Genomic DNA, 27,517 nt, shown 5'->3' on the forward strand with positions numbered 1-27,517 from the left:
TCGCAAGGGAATGTTTGGACCGGGCCCCATCGCTAGGGAATGTTTGGACCAGGCCCCATCACTATGGAATGTTTGGACCAGGCCCCATCACTAGGGAATGTTTGGACCAGGCCCCATCACTCGGGAATGTTTGGACCAGGCCCCATCACTAGGGAATGTTTGGACCAGGCCCCATCGCTAGGGAATGTTTGGACCAGGCACCATCACTCGGGAATGTTTGGACCAGGCCCCATCACTAGGGAATGTTTGGACCAGGCCCCATCACTTGGGAATGTTTGGACCAGGCCCCATCTCTAGGGAATGTTTGGACCAGGCACCATCACTCGGGAATGTTTGGACCGGGCCCCATCACTCTGGAATGTTTGGACCAGGCCCCATCACTCGGGAATGTTTGGACCAGGCCCCATCACTAGGGAATGTTTGGACCAGGCCCCATCACTTGGGAATGTTTGGACCAGGCCCCATCTCTAGGGAATGTTTGGACCAGGCACCATCACTCGGGAATGTTTGGACCGGGCCCCATCACTCGGGAATGTTTGGACCAGGCCCCATCACTCGGGAATGTTTGGACCAGGCCCCATCACTCGGGAATGTTTGGACCAGGCCCCATCACTCGGGAATGTTTGGACCGGGCCCCATCACTCGGGAATGTTTGGACCGGGCCCCATCACTAGGGAATGTTTGGACCGGGCCCCATCGCTAGGGAATGTTTGGACGAGGCCCCATCACTAGGGAATGTTTTCACCAGGCCCCATCACTAGGGAATGTTTGGACCAGGCCCCATCACTAGGGAATGTTTGGACCAGGCCCCATCACTCGGGAATGTTTGGACCGGGCCCCATCACTCGGGAATGATTGGACCGGGCCCCATCACTAGGGAATGTTTGGACCAGGCCCCATCGCTAGGGAATGTTTGGACCGGGCCCCATCACTAGGGAATGTTTGGACAGGGCCCCATCACTAGGGAATGTTTGGACCGGGCCCCATCACTCGGGAATGTTTGGACCGGGCCCCATCACTCGGGAATGTTTGGACCAGGCCCCATCGCTAGGGAATGTTTGGACCGGGCCCAATCACTCGGGAATGTTTGGACCAGGCCCCATCGCAAGGGAATGTTTGGACCGGGCCGCATCGCTAGGGAATGTTTGGACCAGGCCCCATCACTAGGGAATGTTTGGACCAGGCCCCATCACTAGGGAATGTTTGGACCAGGCCCCATCACTAGGGAATGTTTGGACCAGGCCCCATCACTAGGGAATATTTGGACCAGGCCCCATCGCTAGGGAATGTTTGGACCAGGCACCATCACTCGGGAATGTTTGGACCAGGCCCCAACACTAGGGAATGTTTGGACCAGGCCCCATCACTTGGGAATGTTTGGACCAGGCCCCATCTCTAGGGAATGTTTGGACCAGGCCCCATCACTCGGGAATGTTTGGACCGGGCCCCATCACTCGGGAATGTTTGGACCAGGCCCCATCACTTGGGAATGTTTGGACCAGGCCCCATCACTCGGGAATGTTTGGACCAGGCCCCATCACTAGGGAATGTTTGGACCAGGCCCCATCACTAGGGAATGTTTGGATCGGGCCCCATCACTAGGGAATGTTTGGACCAGGCCCCATCGCTAGGGAATGTTTGGACCAGGCCCCATCGCTAAGGAATGTTTGGACCAGGCCCCATCACTCGGGAATGTTTGGACCAGGCCCCATCGCTAGGGAATGTTTGGACCGGGCCCCATCACTCGGGAATGTTTTGACCGGGCCCCATCACTCGGGAATGTTTGGACCAGGCCCCATCACTAGGGAATGTTTGGACTGGGCCCCATCACTAGGGAATGTTTGGACCAGGCGCCATCACTCGGGAATGTTTGGACCGGTCCCCATCACTCGGGAATGTTTGGACAAGGCCCCATCACTAGGGAATGTTTGGACCGGGCCCCATCACTCGGGAATGTTAGGACCGGGCCCCATCACTCGGGAATGTTTGGACCAGGCCCCATCACTCGGGAATGTTTGGACCGGGCCCCATCACTCGGGAATGTTTGGACCGGGCCCCATCACTAGGGAATGTTTGGACCAGGCCCCATCGCTAGGGAATGTTTGGACGAGGCCCCATCACTAGGGAATGTTTGGACCAGGCCCCATCACTAGGGAATGTTTGGACCAGGCCCCATCACTAGGGAATGTTTGGACCAGGCCCCATCACTCGGGAATGTTTGGACCGGGCCCCATCACTCGGGAATGTTTGGACCGGGCCCCATCACTAGGGAATGTTTGGACCAGGCCCCATCGCTAGGGAATGTTAGGACCGGGCCCCATCGCTAGGGAATGTTTGGACCGGGCCCCATCACTAGGGAATGTTTGGACCGGGCCCCATCACTCGGGAATGTTTGGACCAGGCCCCATCGCTAGGGAATGTTTGGAGCGGGCCAAATCACTCGGGAATGTTTGGACCAGGCCCCATCGCAAGGGAATGTTTGGACCGGGCCCCATCGCTAGGGAATGTTTGGACCAAGCCCCATCACTATGGAATGTTTGGACCAGGCCCCATCACTAGGGAATGTTTGGACCAGGCCCCATCACTAGGGAATGTTTGGACCAGGCCCCATCACTAGGGAATGTTTGGACCAGGCCCCATCGCTAGGGAATGTTTGGACCAGGCACCATCACTCGGGAATGTTTGGACCAGGCCCCATCACTAGGGAATGTTTGGACCAGGCCCCATCACTTGGGAATGTTTGGACCAGGCCCCATCTCTAGGGAATGTTTGGACCAGGCACCATCACTCGGGAATGTTTGGACCGGGCCCCATCACTCGGGAATGTTTGGACCAGGCCCCATCACTCGGGAATGTTTGGACCAGGCCCCATCACTCGGGAATGTTTGGACCAGGCCCCATCACTAGGGAATGTTTGGACCGGGCCCCATCACTCGGGAATGTTTGGACCGGGCCCCATCACTCGGGAATGTTTGGACCAGGCCCCATCACTCGGGAATGTTTGGACCGGGCCCCATCACTAGGGAATGTTTGGACCGGGCCCCATCGCTAGGGAATGTTTGGACCGGGCCCCATCACTAGGGAATGTTTGGACCAGGCCCCATCGCTAGGGAATTTTTGGACGAGGCCCCATCACTAGGGAATGTTTGGACCGGGCCCCATCACTAGGGAATGTTTGGACCAGGCCCCATCACTCGGGAATGTTTGGACCGGGCCCCATCACTCGGGAATGTTTGGACCGGGCCCCATCACTAGGGAATGTTTGGACCAGGCCCCATCGCTAGGGAATGTTTGGACCGGGCCCCATCACTAGGGAATGTTTGGACCGGGCCCCATCACTGGGGAATGTTTGGACCGGGCCCCATCACTCGGGAATGTTTGGACCAGGCCCCATCACTCGGGAATGTTTGGACCAGGCCCCATCACTAGGGAATGTTTGGACCAGGCCCCATCACTGGCAAAAGTTGAACCAGGTCCCATCACTCGGGAATGTTTGGACCAGGCCCCATCACTAGGGAATGTTTGGACCGGGCCCCATCACTCGGGAATGTTTGGACCAGGCCCCATCACTCGGGAATGTTTGGACCGGGCCCCATCATAGGGAATGTTTGGACCGGGCCCCATCACTCGGGAATGTTTGGACCAGGCCCCATCACTAGGGAATGTTTGGACCAGGCCCCATCACTCGGGAATGTTTGGACCGGGCCCCATCACTAGGGAATGTTTGGACCAGGCCCCATCGCTAGGGAATGTTTGGACCAGGCCCCATCGCTTGGGAATGTTTGGACCAGGCCCCATCACTGGGGAATGTTTGGACCAGGCCCCGTCGCTAGGGAATGTTTGGACCAGGCCCCATCACTCGGGAATGTTTGGACCAGGCCCCATCACTCGGGAATGTTTGGACCGGGCCCCATCACTAGGGAATGTTTGGACCAGGCCCCATCACTAGGGAATGTTTGGACCGGGCCCCATCACTCGGGAATGTTTGGACCAGGCCCCATCACTCGGGAATGTTTGGACCAGCCCCCATCACTAGGGAATGTTTGGACCGGGCCCCATCACTCGGGAATGTTTGGACCAGGCCCCATCACTAGGGAATGTTTGGACCGGGCCCCATCACTAGGGAATGTTTGGACCAGGCCCCATCGCTAGGGAATGTTTGGACCAGGCCCCATCACTAGGGAATGTTTGGACCGGGCCCCATCGCTAGGGAATGTTTGGACCAGGCCCCATCACTAGGGAATGTTTGGACCAGGCCCCATCGCTAGGGAATGTTTGGACCAGGCCCCATCGCTAGGGCATGTTTGGACCAGGCCCCATCGCTAGGGAATGTTTGGACCAGGCCCCATCACTAGGGAATGTTTGGACCAGGCCCCATCGCTAGGGAATGTTTGGACCAGGCCCCATCGCTAGGGAATGTTTGGACCAGGCCCCATCACTAGGGAATGTTTGGACCAGGCCCCATCGCTAGGGAATGTTTGGACCGGGCCCCATCACTGGGCAAAGGTCAGACAAGGCTCCATCGCGAGGGGAATTTTGGACCAGGCTCCTTCACTGGGGAAAGTTTGGGGCAGGCTCCAGCGCGAGGGGAAGTTTGGGGCAGGCTCCTTCACTGGGGAAAGTTTGGGGCAGGCCACATCACTAGGAAAGTTTGGACCAAGCCCGATCACTAGAGAAAGGAGCCGTGATTACTGGTACCATTTTGCTCAATCCTGTTGAAGATATTTTCTTTGTTTCTCCTGTTTGAAAGCAGATGGATGAAGGAAGGAGGTGAGAGTGGAGATTACATCCAGAACTGACCTAAGCAAACGTTGTGGTGGTCCAGCTGTGCTGAAGGGTTTCGATGGTAGCCCAGCCGGCAGAGCTGGCAGTGTCGGCCTCTAGTGTTGTGTTTACAGTTCACACAAACGGCGGTGCTGAGCAGATCGAGGTAACTGCACCGGTTCGAGTGGCCGAAACATTGGCAGTCTTGCAAGGAAAAGACAGAGAGTGTAGACGGGATGAAGATGGGAAGCAGACTGGGAATGGATCACATGCTGCAGGAATGAGAGGTGAAGAGGAAATGGCAGCAGTGGGAAGGAGGAAATATCGAGGGATTAGCACTGAGGCGAGAGCATCCGATTCCAGTCTCATTACCCAGCCATTCAATCAGCAGATGGATAGAGCAGGGACAGGAATGGTTGTTGCAGGTTCCGGGGTTTAGATGTTTCAGTAAGTGCAGGGAAGGTGGTAAAAGAGGGGGAGGTGTGGCATTGTTAGTCAAGGACAGTATTACGGTGGCAGAAAGGACTTTTGATGAGGACTCGTCTACTGAGGTAGTTTGGGCTGAGGTTAGAAACAGGAAAGGAGAGGTCACCCTGTTGGGGGTTTTTTATAGACCTCCGAAAAGTTCCAGAGATGTAGAGGAAAGGATTGCAAAGATGATTCTGGATAGGAGCGAAAGTAACAGGGTAGTTGTTATGGGGGACTTTAACTTTACAAATATTGACTGGAAAAGCTATAGTTCGAGTACTTTGGAGGGGTCAGTTTTTGTCCAATGTGTGCAGGAGGGTTTCCTGACACAGTATGTAGATAGGCCAACAAGAGGCGAGGCCACATTGGATTTGGTACTGGGTAATGAACCAGACCAGGTGTTAGATTTGGAGGTAAGTGAGCACTTTGGTGACAGTGACCACAATTCGATTGCGTTTACTTTAGCGATGGAAAAGGATACGTATATACTAAAGGGCAAGAGTTATAGCTGGGGTAAAGAAAATTATGATGCAATTAGGCGAGATTTAGCTGGCATAGGTTGGGGAAGGAAACTGCAGGGGATGGGCACAATTGTAATGTGGAACTTGTTCAAGGAACAGCTACTACACGTCCTTGATAAATATGTACCTGTCAGGCAGGGAGGAAGCAGTCGTGTGAGGGAACTGTGGTTTACTAAGGAGGTTGAATCTCTTGTGAAGAGGAAGAAGGAGACTTATGTTAAGATGAGACGTGAAGGCTCAGGTAGGGCGCTTGAGAGTTACAAGTTAGCCAGGAAGGACCTAAAGAAAGAGTTAAGAAGAGCCAGGAGGGGACATGAGAAGTCTTTGGCGGGTAGGATCAAGGAAAACCCTAAAGCTTTCGATAGGTATGTCAGGAGTGAAAGAATGACTAGGGTAAGATTAGGGCCAGTCAAGGACAGGAATGGGAAGTTGTGCGTGGAGTCTGAAGAGATAGGAGAGGCACTAAATGAATATTTTTCGTCGGTATTCACACTGGAGAGGGACAGTGTTGTTGAGGGGAGTACTGAGATGCAGGCTGTTGGACTGGATGGGATTGATGTTCATAAGGAGGAGGTGTTAGCAATTCTGGAAAGGGTAAAAATAGATAAGTCTCCTGGGCCGGATGGGATTTATCCTAGGATTCTCTGGGAGGCTAGAGAGGAGATTGCAGAGCCTTTGGCTTTGATCTTTGTGTCGTCATTGTGTACAGGAACAGTGCCAGAAGACTGGAGGAGAGCAAATGTTGTCCCCTTGTTCAAGAAGGGGAGTAGGGACAACCCTGGTAATTAGAGACCGGTGAGCCTTACTTCTGTTGTGGGCAAAGTATAGAACATAGAACATAGAAAGGCAAAGCACAAACAGGCCCTTCGGCCCACAAGTTGCGCTGATCATATCCCTACCTCTAGGCCTATCTATAGCCCTCAATCCCATTAAATCCCATGTACTCATCCAGAAGTCTCTTAAAAGACCCCAACGAGTTTGCCTCCACCACCACCGACGTCAGCCGATTCCACTCACCCACCACCCTCTGAGTGAAAAACTTACCCCTGACATCTCCTCTGTACCTACCCCCCAGCACCTTAAACCTGTGTCCTCTCGTAGCAACCATTTCAGCCCTTGGAAATAGCCTCTGAGAGTCTACCCTATCCAGACCTCTCAACATCTTGTAAACCTCTATCAGGTCACCTCTCATCCTTCGTCTCTCCAGGGAGAAGAGACCAAGCCCCCTCAACCTATCCTCATAAGGCATGCCCCCCAATCCAGGCAACATCCTTGTAAATCTCCTCTGCACCCTTTCAATGGCTTCAACATCTTTCCTGTAATGAGGTGACCAGAACTGCGCGCAGTACTCCAAGTGGGGTCTAACCAGTGTCCTATAAAGCTGCAGCATTATCTCCCGACTCCTAAAATCAATCCCTCGATTAATGAAGGCTAGTACGCCGTACGCCTTCTTGACCGCATCCTCCACCTGCGAGGCCAATTTAAGAGTCCTATGGACCCGGACCCCAAGGTCCTTCTGATCCTCTACACTGCTAAGAATGGTACCCTTCATATTATACTGCTGCTTCATCCCATTGGATCTGCCAAAATGGATCACCACACACTTATCCGGGTTGAAGTCCATCTGCCACTTCTCCGCCCAGTCTTGCATTCTATCTATGTCTCGCTGCAACTTCTGACATCCCTCCAAACTATCCACAACACCACCTACCTTGGTGTCGTCAGCAAACTTACCAACCCATCCCTCCACTTCCTCATCCAGGTCATTTATGAAAATTACAAACAGCAAGGGTCCCAGAACAGATCCCTGGGGCACTCCACTGGTCACTGACCTCCATGCAGAGAAAGACCCCTCCACAGCCACTCTCTGCCTTCTGCAGGCAAGCCAGTTCTGGATCCACAAGGCAACAGCCCCTTGGATCCCATGCCCTCTCACTTTCTCAAGAAGTCTTGCATGGGGGACCTTATCGAACGCCTTGCTGAAGTCCATATAGACCACATCCACCGCTCTTCCTTCGTCAATGTGTTTGGTCACATTTTCAAAGAACTCAACCAGGCTCGTAAGGCACGACCTGCCCTTGACAAAGCCGTGCTGACTACTTTTGATCATACTAAACTTCTCTAGATGATCATAAATCCTGTCTCTCAGGATCCTCTCCATCAACTTACCAACCACTGAGGTTAGACTCACCGGTCGGTAATTTCCCGGGCTGTCCCTGTTCCCTTTCTTGAATATAGGGACCACATCTGCAATCCTCCAATCCTCCGGAACCTCTCCCGTCTCCATCGACGATGCAAAGATCATCGCCAAAGGCTCCGCAATCTCCTCCCTCGCCTCCCACAGTAACCTGGGGTACATCCCATCCGGTCCCGGCGACTTACCAACCTTGATGCCATTCAATAGTTCCAACACATCCTCTTTCTTTATGTCCACATGCTCGATCCTTTCTGTCCACCGCAAACCAGCAGTACAACCACCCAGATCCCTTTCCACCGTGAATACCGAGGTAAAGTATCCATTAAGCACCTCCGCCATTTCTAACGGTTCCGCACAAACTTTTTCCCCTTCACCTTTTAAGGGTCCTATGCCTTCACATCTCATCCTTTTACTCTTGACATATTTGTAGAAAGCCTTGGGATTCTCCTTAATCTTACCCGCCAAGGTCTTCTCATGACCCCTTCTCGCTCTCCTAATTTCCTTCTTAAGCTCCTTCCTACATCCCGTATACTCCCCTAAATCCTTAACACCTCCTAGCTCTCTGAACCTTCTGTACGCCTCTCTTTTCTTATTCACCAGGTTCATCACAACCTTCGTGCACCACGGTTCCCGTACCCTACCAACACCCCCCTGTCTCATCGGAACGTTGTCATGCAGAGCTCCAGACAAACATTCCTTGAAAATCCTCCACTTTCCTTCGGTACTTTTCCCCAAGAATGCCTCCTTCCAATTTACCCGTCTAATTTCCTCCCTGATGACACTGTATTTCCCTTTACTCCAGAGAAACACTTTCCTAGCCTGCCTGATCCTATCTCTTTCCAATGCTATCGTGAAGGAGATAGAATTATGATCGCTATCCCCAAGATGCTCACCCACCGAGAGATCCTCCACCTGTCCAGGTTCATTAGCCAGCACCAGATCGAGTACAGCCTCTCCTCTAGTAGGCTTATCCACATACTGTGTCAGGAAACTCTCCTGGACACACCTAACAAACTCCTCTCCATCCAAACCCCTAGCCCTAGGGATATTCCAATCTATGTTTGGGAAATTAAAATCTCCCATCACGACAACTCTGTTATTCCTACATCTCTCTAGGATCTGTTTCCCCATCTGCTCCTCAACATCTCTGTTACTATTGGGCGGCCGAGAGAAAACACCCAGCAAAGTTACCGACCCCTTCCTGTTCCTAACCTCCACCCACAGAGACTCCGTAGTCAATCCCTCCACGGCGTCCACCTTCTCTACAGCCGTGACACTATCCCTGATCAACAGTGCCACTCCCCCCCCTCTCTTGCCTCCCTCCCTGTCCTTCCTGAAACATCTGAAACCCGGCACCTGAAGCACCCAGTCCTGTCCCTGAGAGATCCAAGTCTCTGTAATGGCCACCACATCACAATTCGAAGCAGCAATCCACGCTCTAAGCTCATCCACTTTATTCACTAGTATTGGAAAGAATGATAAGAGATAGAATTTATAATCACCTAGAAAGGAATAATTTGAATAGGGATAGTCAGCACGGTTTTGTGAAGGGTAGGTCGTGCCTCACAAACCTTATTGAGTTCTTTGAGAAGGTGACCAAAGAGGTGGATGAGGGTAAAGCGGTTGATGTGGTGTATATGGATTTCAGCAAAGCGTTTAATAAGGTTCCCCACGGTAAGCTTTTGCAGTAAATACGGACACATGGGATTGAGGGTGATTTAGTGGTTTGGATCAGGAATTGGCTAGCTGTAAGAAAACAAAGGGTGGTGGTTGATGGGAAATATTCATCCTGGAGTTCAGTTACTAGTGGTGTACCGCAAGGATCTGTTTTGGGGCCACTGCTGTTTGTCATTTTTATTCATGACTTGGATGAGGGCGTGGAAGGATGGATTAGTAAATTTGCGGATGACACGAAAGTCGGTGGAGTTGTAGACAGTGCGGAGGGAAGTGGCAGGTTACAGAGGGACATAGATAAGCTGCAGAGCTGGGCTGAGAGGTGGCAAATGGAGTTTAATGCGGAAAAGTGTGAGGTGATTCACTTTGGAAGGAGTAACAGGAATACAGAGCACTGGGCTAATGGTAAGGTACTTGGTAGTGTGGATGAACAGAGGGACCTGGGTGTCCATGTGCATAGATCCCTGAAAGTTGGCACCCAGGTTCATAGAAATCCTACAGTGCAGAAGGAGGCCATTCGGCCCATCGGGTCTGCACCGACCACAATCCCACCCAGGCCCTACCCCCACATATTTACCCACTAATCCCTCTAACCTACGCATCCCAGGACTCTAAGGGGCAATTTTTAACCCGGCCAATCAACCTAACCCGCACATCTTTGGACTGTGGGAGGAAACCGGAGCACCCGGAGGAAACCCACGCAGACACGAGGAGAATGTGCAAACTCCACACAGACAGTGACCCGAGCCGGGAATCGAACCCGGGACCCTGGAGCTGTGAAGCAGCAGTGCTAACCACTGTGCTACCGTGCCGCCCCTGGTTGATAGGGTTGTTAAGAAGGCGTACGGTGTGTTAGTTTTTCTTGGTAGAGAGATTGAGTTTCGGAGCCAGGAGGTCATGCTGCAACTGTACAAAACTCTGGTGCGGCCACATTTGGAGTATTGCGTACAGTTCTGGTCGCCGTATTATAGGAAAGATGTGGAAGCATTGGAAAGGGTGCAGAGGAGATTTACCAGGATGTTGCCTGGTATAGTGGGAAAATCGTATGAGGAAAGGCTGAGGGGCTTGAGGTTGTTTTCGTTGGAGAGAAGAAGGTTAAGAGGTGACTGAATAGAGGCATACAAGATGATCAGAGGATTAGTGAGGGTGGATAGTGAGAGCCTTTTTCCTCAGATGGTGTTGGCTAGCACGAGGGGACATAGCTTTAAATTGAGGGGTGAGAGATATAGAACAGATGTTAGAGGTAGGTTCTTTACTCAGAGAGTAGTAAGGGCGTGGAATGCCCTGCCTGCAGCAGTGGTGGACTCGTCAACGTTGAGAGCGTTCAAGTGGTTATTGGATAAACATATGGATGATATTGGAATAGTGTAGATTAGAGGGGCTTTAGATTGGTTTCACTGGTCGGGGCAACATCGAGGGCTGAAGGGCCTGTACTGCGCTGTAATGTTCAATGTTCTATGTTCTAATGGATGATCCCAATCCCGGGCTTCTAGATTCCAGTGTCGGGCTTTTCCAGTACGGACAAATTAGACAGATTTCAGGTATGGCACAGTGGGTAACGTTCTCACCTCTGAGTCAGAACATCGAGAATTCCGCCCCCACTCCAGAGACTTGAGCGAGAAATTTAAACAAACAGGCTCAGAGCATAATGAGGGAGTGCTGCACTGTCAGAGGGTCAGTGCTGAGGGAGTGCTGCACTGACAGAGGGTCAGTACTGAGGGAGTGCCGCACTGTCAGAGGGTCAGTGCTGAGGGAGTGCTGCACTGTCAGAGGGTCAGTACTGAGGGAGTGCCGCACTGTCAGAGGGTCAGTACTGAGGGAGTGCTGCACTGTCAGAGGGTCAGAACTGAGGGAGTGCCGCACTGTCAGAGGGTCAGTACTGAGGGAGGGCCGCACTGTCAGAGGGTCAGTACTGAGGGAATGCCGCACTGTCAGAGGGTCAGTATTGAGGAAGTGCTGCACTGTCAGAGGGGCAGTACTGAGGGAGTGCCGCACTGTCAGAGGGTCAGTACTGAGGGAGCACTGCACTGTCAGAGAGTCAGTACTGAGGGAGTGCCGGACTGTCAGAGGGTCAGTCCTGAGGGAGTGCCGCACTGTCAGAGGGTCAGTACTGAGGGAGTGCCGCACTGTCAGAGGGACAGTGCTGAGGGAGTGCCCCACTGTCAGAGGGTCAGTACTGAGGGAGTGCCGCGCTATCAGAGGGTCAGTGCTGAGGGTTTTGTGGCAGGTAGGTCGTGCCTTACTAACCTTATTGAGTTTTTTGAGAAAGTGACCAAGGAGGTGGATGGGGGCAAGGCAGTGGACGTGGTATATATGGATTTTAGTAAGGCGTTTGATAAGGTTCACCATGGTAGGCTTCTGCAGAAAATGCAGATGTATGGGATTGGGGGTGATCTAGGAAATTGGATCAGGAATTGGCTAGCGGATAGGAAACAGAGGGTGGTGGTTGATAGTAAATATTCATCATGGAGTGCGGTTACAAGTGGTGTACCTCAGGGATCTGTTTTGGGGCCACTGCTGTTTGTAATATTTATTAATGATCTGGATGAGGGTATAGTTGGGTGGATTAGCAAATTTGCTGATGACACCAAAGTCGGTGGTGTGGTAGACAGTGAGGAAGGGTGTCGTAGTTTGCAGGAAGACTTAGACAGGTTGCAAAGTTGGGCCGAGAGGTGGCGGATGGAGTTTAATGCGGAGAAGTGTGAGGTAATTCACTTTGGTAGGAATAACAGATGTGTTGAGTATAGGGCTAACGGGAGGACTTTGAATAGTGTGGAGGAGCAGAGGGATCTAGGTGTATGTGTGCATAGATCCCTGAAAGTTGGGAATCAAGTAGATAAGGTTGTTAAGAAGGCATATGGTGTCTTGGCGTTTATTGGTAGGGGGATTGAATTTAGGAGTCGTAGCGTTATGTTGCAACTGTACACAACTCTGGTGCGGCCGCACTTGGAGTACTGTGTGCAGTTCTGGTCCCCACATTACAGGAAGGATGTGGAGGCTTTGGAGAGGGTGCAGAGGAGGTTTACCAGGATGTTGCCTGGTATGGAGGGGAGATCCTATGAGGAGAGGCTGAGGGATTTGGGATTGTTTTCGCTGGAAAGGCGGCGGCTAAGAGGGGATCTTATTGAAACATATAAGATGATTAGAGGTTTAGATAGGGTGGATAGTGATAGCCTTTTTCCTCTGATGGAGAAATCCAGCACGAGGGGGCATGGCTTTAAATTGAGGGGGGGTAGTTATAGAACCGATGTCAGGGGTAGGTTCTTTACCCAGAGGGTGGTGAGGGATTGGAATGCCCTGCCAGCATCAGTTGTAAATGCGCCTAGTTTGGGGGCGTTTAAGAGATCCGTAGATAGGTTCATGGACGAAAAGAAATTGGTTTAGGTTGGAGGGTCACAGTTTTTTTTTTTAACTGGTCGGTGCAACATCGTGGGCCGAAGGGCCTGTTCTGCGCTGTAATGTTCTATGTTCTATGAGGGAGTGCCGCAATGTCAGAGGGTCAGTACTGAGGGAGCGCCGAACTGTCAGAGGGTCAGTACTTAGGGAGCGCCGCACTGTCAGAGGGTCAGTGCTGAGGGAGTGCTGCACTGTCAGAGGGTCCGTACTGAGGGAGTGCTGCAGTGTCAGAGGGTCAGTACTGAGGGAGTGCTGCACTGTCAGAGGGTCAGTACTGAGGGAGTGCCGCACTGTCAGAGGGTCAGTACTGAGGGAGTGCTGCACTGTCAGAGGGTCAGTACTGAGGGAGTGCTGCACTGTCAGAGGGTCAGTACTGAGGGAGTGCCGCACTGTCAGAGGGTCAGTACTGAGGGAGTGCTGCACTGTCAGAGGGTCAGTACTGAAGGAGTGCTGCACTGTCAAAGGGTCAGTACTGAGGGAGTGCCGCACTGTCAGAGGGTCAGTGCTGAGGGAGTGCCGCACTGTCAGAGGGTCAGTACTGAGGGAGCACTGCACTGTCAAAGGGTCAGTACTGAGGGAGTGCTGCACTGTCAGAGGGTCAGTACTGAGGGGGTGCTGCACTGTCAGAGGGTCAGTACTGAGGGAATGCTGCACTGTCAAAGGGTCAGTACTGAGGGAGCACTGCACTGTCAAAGGGTCAGTACTGAGGGAATGCTGCACTGTCAAAGGGTCAGTACTGAGGGAGCACTGCACTGTCAAAGGGTCAGTACTGAGGGAGTGCTGCACTGTCAAAGGGTCAGTACTGAGGGAATGCTGCACTGTCAAAGGGTCAGTACTGAGGGAGCACTGCACTGTCAAAGGGTCAGTACTGAGGGAGTGCCGCACTGTCAGAGGGTCAGTACTGAGGGAGCACTGCAGTGTCAGAGGCTCAGTGCTGAGGGAGTGCCGCACTGTCAGAGGGTCAGTACTGAGGGAGTGCCGCACTGTCAGAGGGTCAGTACTGAGGGAGTGCTGCACTGTCAGAGGGTCAGTACTGAAGGAGTGCTGCACTGTCAGAGGGTCAGTACTTGTGGGATTGCTGCACTGTCTGGGGAGCAGTACTGAGGGAGTGCTGCACTGTCAGAGAGTCAGTACTGAGGGAGTGCCGCACTGTCAGAGAGTCAGTACTCAGGGAGTGCCGCACTGTCAGAGGGTCAGTACTGAGGGAGTGCCGCTCTGTCAGAGGATCAGTGCTGAGGGAGTGCCGCACTGTCAGAGGGTCAGTACTGAGGGAGTGCCGCACTGTCAGAGGGTCAGTACTGAGGGAGTGCTGCACTGTCAGAGGGTCAGTACTGAGGGAGTGCTGCACTGTCAGAGGGTCAGTGCTGAGGGAGTGCTGCACTGTCAGAGGGTCAGTGCTGAGGGAGTGCTGCACTGTCAGAGGGTCAGTGCTGAGGGAGTGCTGCACTGTCAGAGGGTCAGTACTGAGGGACTGCCGCACTGTCAGAGGGTCAGTACTGAGCGAGTGCTGCACTGTCAGAGGGTCAGTACTGAGCGAGTGCTGCACTGTCAGAGGGTCAGTACTGAGCGAGTGCTGCACTGTCAGAGGGTCAGTACTGAGGGAGTGCTGTATAATTGTAATCTGTCTCACTGTCCCATTCTTTGTCATCTCCTACCTTGCTTTGTCTTCTCACCCTCTCGTGCTGAGATATTTTGCTGAGTTTGACCCCGGATTGAGTCAGCTGTAATGTGTCAGGAAGAATCAGCAATTACTAACCCGGCTGGAGAATAATTCCCGACATTTCTCCTGTGTTCACACACACTGTGCGCAGACTGACCATCATAAGAGAGTCCAAGAGATCAGCAGCGATATTTCTATCTCCTTTTCACCATCAGTGAGACAAAAACTGAGACTGAGAGACGGGGGAGATCTTCAGAAAGGAGATGATATCCTTTTTTAGTGAGGGGGGTTTACAGGAGAATCTTAAAGGACAGAGGGAGAGGGAGGGGATGTGGGAGAGAATTCCAGAGCTTAGAGCCAGGCAGCTGATGTCCCGTTCCCCAAATGTTCCTGTTGCAAAATCACAAACCATTTCAGTCCAAAAAGGTATGGGTCGTCCCAGTCAGTGCAGGAGTTACGGTCACTCTCGGCCAGTGCAGGGGTTACGGTCACTCTCGGTCAGTGCAGGAGTTACGGTCACTCTCGGTCAGTACAGGAGTTACGGTCACTCTCGGTCAGTGCAGGAGTTACGGTCACTCTCGGTCAGTGCAGGAGTTACGGTCACTCTCGGTCAGTGCAGGAGTTACGGTCACTCTCGGTCAGTGCAGGAGTTACGGTCACTCTCGGTCAGTACAGGAGTTACGGTCACTCTCGGTCAGTGCAGGAGTTACGGTCACTCTCAGTCAGTACAGGAGTTACGGTCACTCTCGGTCAGTACAGGAGTTACGGTCATTCTCGGTCAGTGCAGGAGTTATGGTCAATCTCGGTCAGTACAGGAGTTATGGTCAATCTCGGTCAGTACAGGAGTTACGGTCACTCTCAGTCAGTACAGGAGTTACGGTCACTCTCGGTCAGTACAGGAGTTATGGTCAATCTCGGTCAGTACAGGAGTTACGGTCACTCTCGGTCAGTACAGGAGTTACGGTCACTCTCGGTCAGTGCAGGAGTTACGGTCACTCTCGGTCAGTGCAGGAGTTACGGTCACTCTCAGTCAGTGCAGGAGTTACGGTCACTCTCGGTCAGTGCAGGAGTTACGGTCACTCTCGGTCAGTGCAGGAGTTACGGTCACTCTCAGTCAGTGCAGGAGTTACGGTCACTCTCGGTCAGTGCAGGAGTTACGGTCACTCTCGGTCAGTGCAGGAGTTACGGTCACTCTCGGTCAGTGCAGGAGTTACGGTCACTCTCAGTCAGTGCAGGAGTTACGGTCACTCTCAGTCAGTGCAGGAGTTACGGTCACTCTCAGTCAGTGCAGGAGTTACGGTCACTCTCAGTCAGTGCAGGAGTTACGGTCACTCTCAGTCAGTGCAGGAGTTACGGTCACTCTCGGTCAATTTAGGGAGTCATGGTCACTCTTGGTCAGTTTGTGAGTTACGGTCACTCACAGTCAGAGCACAAGTTAAGGTCACTCGGTCAATTTGTGAGCTTCAGTCACTCTCATTGAACATAGAACATAGAACAGTACAGCACAGAACAGGCCCTTCAGCCCACGATGTTGTGCCGAGCTTTATCTGAAACCAAGATCAAGCTATCCCACTCCCTATCATCCTGGTGTGCTCCATGTGCCTATCCAATAATCACTTAAATGTTCCTAAAGTGTCTGACTCCACTATCACTGCAGGCAGTCCATTCCACACCCCAACCACTCTCTGCGTAAAGAGCCTACCTCTGATATCCTTCCTATATCTCCCACCACGAACCCGATAGTTAAGCCTCGTTGTAATAGCTCCATCCACCCGAGGAAATAGCCTTTGAACGTTCACTCTATCTATCCCCTTCATCGTTTTATAAACCTCTATTAAGTCTCCCCTCAGCCTCCTCCGCTCCAGAGAGAACAGCCCTAGCTCCCTCAACCTTTCCCCATAAGACCTACCCTCCAAACCAGGCAGCATCCTGGTAAATCTCCTCTGCACTCTTTCCAGCGCTTCCACATCCTTCTTATAGTGAGGTGACCAGAACTGCACACAATATTCCAAATGTGGTCTCACCAAGGTCCTGCACAGTTGCAGCATAACCCCACGGCTCTTAAACTCTAACCCCCTGTTAATAAATGCTAACACACTATAGGCCTTCTTCACAGCTCTATCCACTTGAGTGGCAACCTTTAGAGATCTGTGGATATGGACCCCAAGATCTCTCTGTTCCTCCACAGTCTTCAGAACCCTACCTTTGACCCTGTAATCCACATTTAAATTAGTCCTACCAAAATGAATCACCTCACATTGAACAGTGGGAAGCTTTTTCCCAGGTCGGAGGTGACGATCACGAGGGGTCATGGGCTCAAGCTGAGAGGGGCGAAGTATAACTCAGATATCAGAGGGACGTTTTTTTACACAGAGGGTGGTGGGGGCCTGGAATGCGCTGCCAAGTAGGGTGGTGGAGGCAGGCACGCTGACATCGTTTAAGACTTACCTGGATAGTCACATGAGCAGCCTGGGAATGGAGGGATACAAATGATTGGTCTAGTTGGACCAAGGAGCGGCACAGGCTTGGGGGGCCGAAGGGCCTGTTTCCTGTGCTGTACTGTTCTTTGTTCTTTGTATTTATCAGGGTTAAACTCCATTTGCCATTTTTCAGCCCAGCTTTGCATCCTATCTATGTCTCTTTGCAGCCTACAACAGCCCTCCACCTCATCCACTACTCCACCAATCTTGGTGTCATCAGCAAATTTACTGATCCACCCTTCAGCCCCCTCCTCTAAGTCATCAATAAAAATCACAAAGAGCAGAGGACCAAGCACTGATCCCTGTGGCACTCTGCTAGCAACCTGCCTCCAGTCCGAAAATTTTCCATCCACTCTCGGTCAGTGTGTTGAGTTACGGTCACTCTCGGTCAGTGTGTTGAGTTACGGTCACTCTCGGTCAGTGTGTTGAGTTACGGTCACTCTCGGTCAGTGTGTTGAGTTACGGTCACTCTCGGTCAGTGTGTTGAGTTACGGTCACTCGGTCAGTGTGTTAAGTTACGGTCGCTCTCGGTCAGTGTGTGAATTAAGGTCACTTTCAGTCAATTTGGGGAGTTACGGTCACTCTCGGTCAGGATGAGAGTTACGGTCACTCTGGTCAGTTTAGGAGTCATGGTCACTCTCAGTCAGTTAAGGGGGGTTACGTTCACTCTGGGTCAGTTTGGGAATTATGGTCAGTCTTGGTCAGTGTGTGAGTTATGGTCACTCTCGGTCAGTTTAGGAGTTATGGTCACTCTCGGTCAGTTTGGGGGTTACGGTCACTCTCGGTCAGTGTGTGAGTTACGGTCACTCTTGGTCAGTTGGATATGGATTTGGGGAGGTCAATGTGTGGATAGTTTGGGATGAATTGGGCAGCATGCTAAGGGTTAATAAACAGGAATTAAAGGTGAGCAGATTGAGACCCGAGTTACTCACCCAGATCCCATTCCTGTATCTGGGATATCGAGATTACAACAGGATCCCACTGATCCTGGTCTCAGCCTTTCCACAAACATTCCCTCCACTTCCCACTGAATGTTTTCCGTGAGACCCAGTTCAGAAACTTTTTCCTCTCAGCTAAAATGTGAATTGTCAATAATATAAATTCCTTGCTTCATATCTGCTGCTTTGTTTGACTAGATTCTACTCGACCCCAGAGTAAATCAAACCTCAGACCCTGTTCACAACTATACCAGTTCACACTCACTCCCTGTTCACAACTATACCAGTTCACACTCACTGCCTGTTCACAACAATACCAGTTCACACTCACTCCCCGTTCACAACTATACCAGTTCACACTCACTCCCTGCTCACAACTATACCAGTTCACACTCACTCCCTGTTCACAACTATACCGGTTCACACTCACTCCCTGTTCACAACTATACCAGTTCACACTCACTCCCTGTTCACAACTATACCAGTTCACACTCACTCTGTGGTCACAACTATACCAGTTCACACTCACTCCCCGTTCACAACTATACCAGTTCACACTCACTCTGTGTTCACAACTATACCAGTTCACACTCACTCTGTGTTCACAACTATACCAGTTCACACTCACTCCCCGTTCACAACTATACCAGTTCACACTCACTCTGTGTTCACAACTACACCAGTTCACACTCACTCTGTGTTCACAACTATACCAGTTCACACTCACTCCCCGTTCACAACTATACCAGTTCACACTCACTCCCTGTTCACAACTATACCAGTTCACACTCACTCCCCGTTCACAACTATACCAGTTCACACTCACTCTGTGTTCACAACTATACCAGTTCACACTCACTCCCTGTTCACAACTATACCAGTTCACACTCACTCCCTGTTCACAACTATACCAGTTCACACTCACTCCCTGTTCACAACTATACCAGTTCACACTCACTCTGTGTTCACAACTATACCAGTTCACACTCACGCACTGTTCACAACTATACCAGTTCCGACTCACTCTGTGTTCACACCTATACCAGTTCACCCTCACTCCCTGGTCACTCATGCACCTATTCATACTCACTCCCTGTTCACACTCACTCCCTGTTCACACTCACTCCCTGATGCCTCCTGCACCTGTTTACACTCACTCCCTGTTCACTCCAACACCTGTTCACACTCACTCCCTGTTCACACTCACTCCCTATTCACCCCTACACCTGTTCACACTCACTCCCTGTTCACTCTTGCACCTGTTCACACTCACTCCCTGTTCACTCCAACACCTGTTCACACTCACTCCCTGTTCACACTCACTCCCTGTTCACACTCACTCCCTGTTCACTCCTGCACCTGTTCACACTCACTCCCTGTTCACACTCACTCCTTGTTCACTCCTGCACCTGTATACATGTAATGATGGAGGTTTGAGGTGATCATTTGGTTCCCAATACAGGAATGGATTCTGGGTCAGCAGGTTACAGGTCAAAGATCGTTGGTTTTACTTACGGCCACTCGTGTTGGTGTCAGGATGGCCTGGAGAGGGAAACAGAAACACAAAGAGTTCGAGAGACACCTGATTAACAATCTTTATTTTTAAACACAGTGATGCAAGCAAACAGAAGGAGAGCCGCCAGATTCAAACTCAAAAACCTCATCAGATATGAACTTGCTGCAGCCTCTGAGAGGTAGCAGCAGCTCAGGGTGAGATGGAGTAGGGCCCATTAGGGCCAAGGGGGCAATCAGTGCGTGGAGCCGGAGAGCATTGGGTCGGGGGTGAAATGAGAAATTCACGTCTGTCCTCACTCAGGGGAAGGAGGATATAGGTATAGAATTCAGAGAGAGGGACTGTGAGGCTCTGGAACAATTTGACAGAGGGAGTGAGGAGATAAGGGAAGTTTAGGCAGATTAAAAATGGACAGAACCCCAGGTCTGGATGAGTTGTGTCTCAGACTGCTGTGGGAGGCAAAGGAGAGAATTACAAGGACTCTGACCCAAAGTTTTAATTCCTCTGTGGCCACAGGGAAGGTGCCAGTGGATTGGAGGATGGCTAATGTGCGATTGAAGAAGGGTGGGACAGATAATCCAGGGGATCTCACATCAGCGGCAGGGAAACTATTGGAGAAACTTCTGAAGGAGAGAATCTATCTCCACTTGGAAAGGTGAGGTTTGACCAGGAATAGTCAGCATGACTTTGTCAGAGTGAGGCTATGACGGAGGTCATAGAACATAGAACATAGAACATTACAGCGCAGAACAGGCCCTTCGGCCCACGATGTTGCACCGACCAGTTAAAAAAAAACTGTGACCCTCCAACCTAAACCAATTTCTTTTCGTCCATGAACCTATCTACGGATCTCTTAAACGCCCCCAAACTAGGCGCATTTACAACTGATGCTGGCAGGGCATTCCAATCCCTCACCACCCTCTGGGTAAAGAACCTACCCCTGACATCGGTTCTATAACTACCCCCCCTCAATTTAAAGCCATGCCCCCTCGTGCTGGATTTCTCCATCAGAGGAAAAAGGCTATCACTATCCACCCTATCTAAACCTCTAATCATCTTATATGTTTCAATAAGATCCCCTCTTAGCCGCCGCCTTTCCAGCGAAAACAATCCCAAATCCCTCAGCCTCTCCTCATAGGATCTCCCCTCCATACCAGGCAACATCCTGGTAAACCTCCTCTGCACCCTCTCCAAAGCCTCCACATCCTTCCTGTAATGTGGGGACCAGAACTGCACACAGTACTCCAAGTGCGGCCGCACCAGAGTTGTGTACAGTTGCAACATAACGCTACGACTCCTAAATTCAATCCCCCTACCAATAAACGCCAAGACACCATATGCCTTCTTAACAACCTTATCTACTTGATTCCCAACTTTCAGGGATCTATGCACACATACACCTAGATCCCTCTGCTCCTCCACACTATTCAAAGTCCTCCCGTTAGCCCTATACTCAACACATCTGTTATTCCTACCAAAGTGAATTACCTCACACTTCTCCGCATTAAACTCCATCCGCCACCTCTCGGCCCAACTTTGCAACCTGTCTAAGTCTTCCTGCAAACTACGACACCCTTCCTCACTGTCTACCACACCACCGACTTTGGTGTCATCAGCAAATTTGCTAATCCACCCAACTATACCCTCATCCAGATCATTAATAAATATTACAAACAGCAGTGGCCCCAAAACAGATCCCTGAGGTACACCACTTGTAACCGCACTCCATGATGAATATTTACTATCAACCACCACCCTCTGTTTCCTATCCGCTAGCCAATTCCTGATCCAATTTCCTAGATCACCCCCAATCCCATACATCTGCATTTTCTGCAGAAGCCTACCATGGTGAACCTTATCAAACGCCTTACTAAAATCCATATATACCACGTCCACTGCCTTGCCCCCATCCACCTCCTTGGTCACTTTCTCAAAAAACTCAATAAGGTTAGTAAGGCACGACCTACCTGCCACAAAACCATGCTGACTATCACCTATCAATTCATTACTCTCCAAATAACTATAAATCCTATCCCTTATAATTTTTTCCAACATCTTGCCGACAACAGAAGTGAGACTCACCGGTCTATAATTCCCGGGGAAGTCTCTGTTCCCCTTCTTAAACAATGGGACAACATTCGCTAACCTCCAATCTTCTGGTACTATACCAGAGGCCAACGACGACCTGAAGATCAGAGCCAGAGGCTCTGCAATCACTTCTCTTGCCTCCCAGAGAATCCTTGGATAAATCCCATCCGGACCAGGGGATTTATCTATTTTCAGACCCTCCAGAATATCCTGCACATCCTCCTTATCAACTGTAATACTGTCTATTCTACTCCCCTGCAACCCAGTGTCCTCCTCAGCTATATTCATGTCCCCTTGCGTGAACACCGAAGAGAAATATTGGTTCAATGCTTCACCAATCTCCTCCGGTTCCACACATAACTTCCCTCTGCCATCTATAACTGGCCCTAAACTTGCCCTAACAAATTTGGTTGAATGTTTTGAAGAGGTGATCTGGTGTGTAGACGAGGGGAGTGCAGTTGATGCAGTTTATATGGATTTCCGTGAAGTTTTCGACAATGTCCCACATGGGAACTTATAAAGAAGGTTGAAGCACATGGGATCCAGCGTAACTTGGCAGGTTGGATCCAAACTGGCTTACTGGTAGGAGACCAATAGGAAGTGGACGGTAGGAGGTGGTTGGTAGAAGGCTGTTTGTGTGAGTTGGGGCAGGTGTCTGGTGGTGTACCACAGGGATCAATACTAAATCACTTATTGTTTGTGATATATATAAATGATATCGATGAGAATGTTGTGGGTGGGGGAGTGGGGGCAGGGGGATGATAAGTAAGTTTGCAGATGACACAAAGGTTGGTGGGGTAATTAATAGTGAGGAAGAAGGTCTTAGGTTGCAGGAAGATATAGATGGGTTGGTCAGATGGGTAGATCAGTGGCAGATGGAATTTAACCCAGAAAAGTGCAAGGTGCATGTGAGGACATTCCCATTCCGTGTGATTAGCGTGTGAGTACATTCCCACTCCGTGTGATTAGCGTGTGAGGATGTTCCCACTCCGTGTGATTAGCGTGTGAGGATGTTCCCACTCCGTGTGATTAGTGTGTGAGGATGTTCCCACTCCGTGTGATTACTGTGTGAAGATGTTCCCACTCCGTGTGATGAGTGTGTGTGTTCACTGGGTTAATAGATAAGGGTGTCTGTATTCACATCAACCCCTCGTCAATGTCTCTTCCTGTCATTATCTGTTTTCTGATCTTGGACAATCCACAAAATTGACTATAAATGTCTCTCACAACCTTCACATCCTGACCTGCTTCAGATATTTATTACAGGGAAGTTGATTCACCTCCCACCCTCCCCAGCTGTTACCCAGATGTTCATTCAGCTATTAACATTCTATTCACAGCCCTGTCACCAGCTCACTGCTGCCTCTCTATCTGTGTGTGTGGTACAGAGAGAGATTTCATCACATTTAACACACACATCGATTCTAATCTCATTCTCTACATAACGCCAGCAAATGCACCTTACTCACTGACTCCAACATTACACAGATAAAAGAGTTCAAATGATTGAGGAGTTTAGATGGAGTAAATCAGGAGAAAGTGTTTGCAGTGACAGGAGGGTAACCAGAGGGACACAGATTGTAGAGAATCGGGAAAAGAACCAGAGGGAGAGATGAGGGGAGTTTATTTGACACAGTGAGTTGTTGTGATCTGGAATGTGCTGCCTGAAAGGGCGGTGGAAGCAGATTCAATAATAACTTTCAAAAGGGAATTGGGGAAAAAGAGCATGATTTTCCTAAAAAAAACCCGAAGTGCCCAATGGGCTGGAAACCGGGAGTTTTTCCCACCCGTTTTTTTGGGTGAGTTTAGTGCAGCCCGGAGGCCATCAGGGGATTTACGCCGGTGCGGGAAGGAGGGGTGGATGGAGCGCCTAATCCCACCTGAGAGGCTGGCAACAGACTGCTGAGGGGCCAGAGCGCATGCACCGACCTCCCAATATACAGGGAGATCAGTTGACATGAGCCTCCCCCCCTGCCCCCCGGAGATCGCTGGCCCCCTGATCGCTGGTCCTGAACCTCCCCCCAATTGCCCAACTGCCAGCCTTGAACTCCCCCTCCGGTCGCCGGCCTCGAACCCTGCCCCACCCCCCCGTCCCTGGTCCCAAACAACTCAGACACCGGTCGCGATTCCTGAATTTGGCAACGCGCTGACATTTCCCAGCCCGCTATGCTCCTTGAGCAATGCAGCGGGCCGGGAAAATCACACCCCAGTTATCCTGCCACAGGAGGAGGTTCTTCAGCCCATTGTGTCCATGCGAACTCGCTGTAGAACAATCCATCTTGATTCCATTCTCCGCTCTATCCCTGAAATCTGCTGGTTAATTCCTGTCAATTTCCAATCGAATTTCCTTTTGAAATCATTGACTGTCTCCACTTCCATCTCCAAATAATTCAATCTTTGTGGGGCTATGGGGGAAGGAGCAGGAGGGCTGGGACTAACTGGATAGCTCTTTCAAAGAGCTGGCCGAGATACGATGGGCTGAATGGCTGTAAGATTTGATGATTCTGGGTGAGTACAAGTTCTCACTGACACACTGTTTGTAACACAATCAGGAAGTTTCATTGGGGTGTAATTTGGAAACAATGTGTTGGAGTTTCAATGAGAATGGAATATGAAATGCATCTTGTGTTGACTTTGGGCTGTGCCAGACAAACACTCGTTACTCACAGACATTGGCTGTCCCTTTGGGGATTGGGAGGTACGAGCCTGCTCTCCATGGTCGCCCTTGAAAACCTTTCTTGCATCTCTCACAGTCCAGCCCTGTCGTGTTGTGCTCACACTCACAACTCAGCTTCCCATTTTCCAAGACACAGTTGTTAGCGTGAAGATTACACCTACACCTGGGAACAGACAACAGCAAACTCATTTGAAAAACACCGAGGAACTCTGTTAGATCCCCGAGCATAGAACTTGAGAAACGTTACAGTGCAAGAAATGGCCATTCAGCCCATGATGTCTGTGCTAACCAAGAAAGAGAAAAAAGAAGCGAGCTCCTCATTTCCAGCACCCGGTCTGTAGCCTTGCAGGTTGCAACACTTTAGATACAGATCCAGGAACCTTTTAAATGAGTTGTATGTTTCAGCCTCAACCACCAACTTAGTGAATTCCAGACAGAAACCACCCTCTGAGTGAATAAATCTTTCTCCATGTCGCCTCTAATCCTTCTACCAGTTACCTTCAATTTATGGCCCCTGGTAATTGACCTCCCAGCGAGGGGACACAAGTCTTTCCTGTCGACCCGGTCTAGACCTCTCAGAATTTTGTACACCTCAGTTAGTTCACCCCTTCGCCTCCTCTATTCTCAGGGAAGTTCAGCAATTGTCCTCGGCCAATACCAGCTTCAGTCTGGAAACAACAACAGCATTCTCTGCACTTCCTGTGGAGGATTGCGGATGTGGTTCCTATTTTCAAGAAGGGGAGTAGGGATAGCCCAGGAAATTAGCGACCAGTGAGTCTAACCTCAGTGGTTGGTAAGCTGATGGAGAAGATCCTGAGGGACATGATATATGAGCATTTAGAGAGGTTTAGTATGCTCAAGAATACTCAGCATGGCTTTGTCAAGGGCAGATCGTGCCTTACGAGCCTGGTGGAGTTCTTCGAAAATGTCACTAAACACATTGACGAAGGGAAGGCGGTAGATGTGGTTTATATGGATTTTAGCAAGGTGTTTGATAAGGTCCCCCATGCAAGATGGGTCTTTTTCTAAATGGAGGTCGGTCACCAGTGGTGTGCCCCAGGGATCTGTTCTGGGACCCTTGCTGTTTGTCATTTTCATAAATGACCTGGATGAGGAAACGGAGGGATGGGTTGGTAAGTTTGCCGACGACACGAAGGTTGGTGGGGTTGTCGATAGTCTGGAGGGATGTCAGAAGTTACAGAGGGACATAGATAGGATGCAAGACTGGGCGGACAAGTGGCAGATGGACTTCAACCCAGATAAATGCGTTGTCGTCCATTTTGGTAGGTCAAATGGGATGAAGGAGTACAATATAAAGGGAAAGACTCTTAGTACTGTAGAGGATCAGAAGGACCTTGGGGCCCGGGTCCATAGGACTCTAAAATCGGCCCTGCAGGTGGAGGAGGTGGTTAAGAAGGCGTATGGTGTTCTGGCCTTTATCAATCGAGGGATTGAGTTTAGGAGTCAGACCCCACTTGGAGTACTGTGCTCAGTTCTGGTCACCTCACTATAGGAAGGATGTGGAAAAGATTGAAAGGGTGCAGAGGAGATTTACAAGGATGTTGCCTGGATTGAGTGGCATGCCTTATGAGGATAGGCTGAGGGAGCTCGGTCTTTTCTCCTTGGAGAGACAAAGGATGAGAGGAGACCTAATAGAGGTGAATAAGATGTTGAGAGGCATAGATCGGGTGGACTCTCAGAGGCTTTTTCCCAGGGTGGAAATGTCTGCTACAAGAGGGCACAGGCTTAGGGTGCTGGGGGGTAGGTACAGGGGAGATGTTAGGGGGAAGTTTTTCACACAGAGGGTGGTGGGCGAGTGGAACCGGCTGCCGTCAGTGGTGGTGGAGGCAAACTCAATAGGGTCTTTTAAGAGACTCCTGGATGAGTACATGGGACTTAATAGGATGGAGGGTTATAGGTAGGTCTGGAAGGTAGGGATGTGTTCGGCACAACTTGTGGAGCCGAAGGGCCTGTTTGTGCTGTAGTTTTTCTATGTTTCTATGTTTAAACCAGGCGACAGGAACCTCTTTCAGGTTTTTGTGGATCAATGATCAGGTTCTCAGCAGCAAGAAGGAGAAATTAGGAGTAAGTTTATAATCAGCTCAATGTCCGAGAACCACGGGGAATTTATATAGCACATGCATTTATATACCGCCTGTCACAACCACAGGGTGTTCCAAAAATATCTCATTGGGGTTTAAAATGTTTGGGATGTATTGAGGAGGGGAGGCAGTGGTGCAGTGGTATTGTCACTGGACTAGTTCACCATGGAACTCCACAGATTCAACACGCTATGAGGGAAGTAATTTCCGCTCATCCCTGTTTTAAATCTGCCACCCTTTGTCCGAAAGCAATGACCTCTTGTTTTAGGTTGCCTCACAAGACAAAGCATTCTCTCCACGTCTACTTTGTCAGTCCCCCTTATCATCCCATACCCCTCAATTAGATCTCCTCTATTTCTTCTAAACTCCAGGGAGTATCGGCCTAAACTGTTCAATATCTCTTCATATGACAAACCCCTCATCAATCTCGTGAACCTCCTCTGAACTGCCTCTAATGCCACTACATCCCTCCCCAAGTAAGGGGACCACAACTGTACACAATATTCTAAGTGCGGTTCTCACTAATGCTTTGTACAGTAGGAGAAACACTTCAATACTTTTATATTCTATTCCTTTCACAATAAATGCCAAGATTTCATTCACCTTCCTTATTACCTGCTGTAGCTGCAAAATAGTTTTCTATTCATGCACAAGGACACCCAGATCCCTCTGCACTGAAGCACTCCGAAGTTTCTCTCCATTTAGATAACAAATTGCCTTTGCATTTTTCCTACTAAAATGGGTAGCCTCACACTTATCCACGTTAACTTCCATCTCTCAGGTTTTGCCCCATTCACTAAACTTTTCCATATCCATTTGTAAATGTTTTATTTCATTATTGCAACTTACTGTCCCGCCTATTTTTGTGTCTTCTGCAAATTTGGCCACAGAGCCTCTATCCCTGTATCCAAGTCATTAATATAGATTGTAAACAGCTGGGGCACAAGGACCGAACCCTTTTCTCAAATAAGGGGACCAAAACTGTGCACAATACTCCAGGTGCGGCCTCACCAATGCCTTGTGTAGTTGCAACAATACT

The 27,517-nt window shown here is 50.4% G+C and overlaps 1 protein-coding gene across 1 annotated transcript in view; it reads right to left on the minus strand.

The window, feature by feature from the left end:
• The window catches only part of LOC144497796 (netrin-G1-like), a 139,890-nt gene that overhangs the window by 24,793 nt on the left and 87,580 nt on the right, over nt 1-27,517 (minus strand). The window contains exons 3-5 of the mRNA XM_078219233.1: nt 24,363-24,539; nt 21,036-21,058; nt 4,801-4,968 (exon numbers count right to left, since the gene is read on the minus strand). Coding sequence (XP_078075359.1) covers nt 4,801-4,968; nt 21,036-21,058; nt 24,363-24,539 — 368 coding nt within the window. The remainder of the gene's footprint in view (nt 1-4,800; nt 4,969-21,035; nt 21,059-24,362; nt 24,540-27,517) is intronic.

This window comes from Mustelus asterias, chromosome 8, assembly GCF_964213995.1.
Source record: "Mustelus asterias chromosome 8, sMusAst1.hap1.1, whole genome shotgun sequence".
In the NCBI taxonomy this organism is placed as follows: Eukaryota; Metazoa; Chordata; class Chondrichthyes; order Carcharhiniformes; family Triakidae; genus Mustelus; species Mustelus asterias.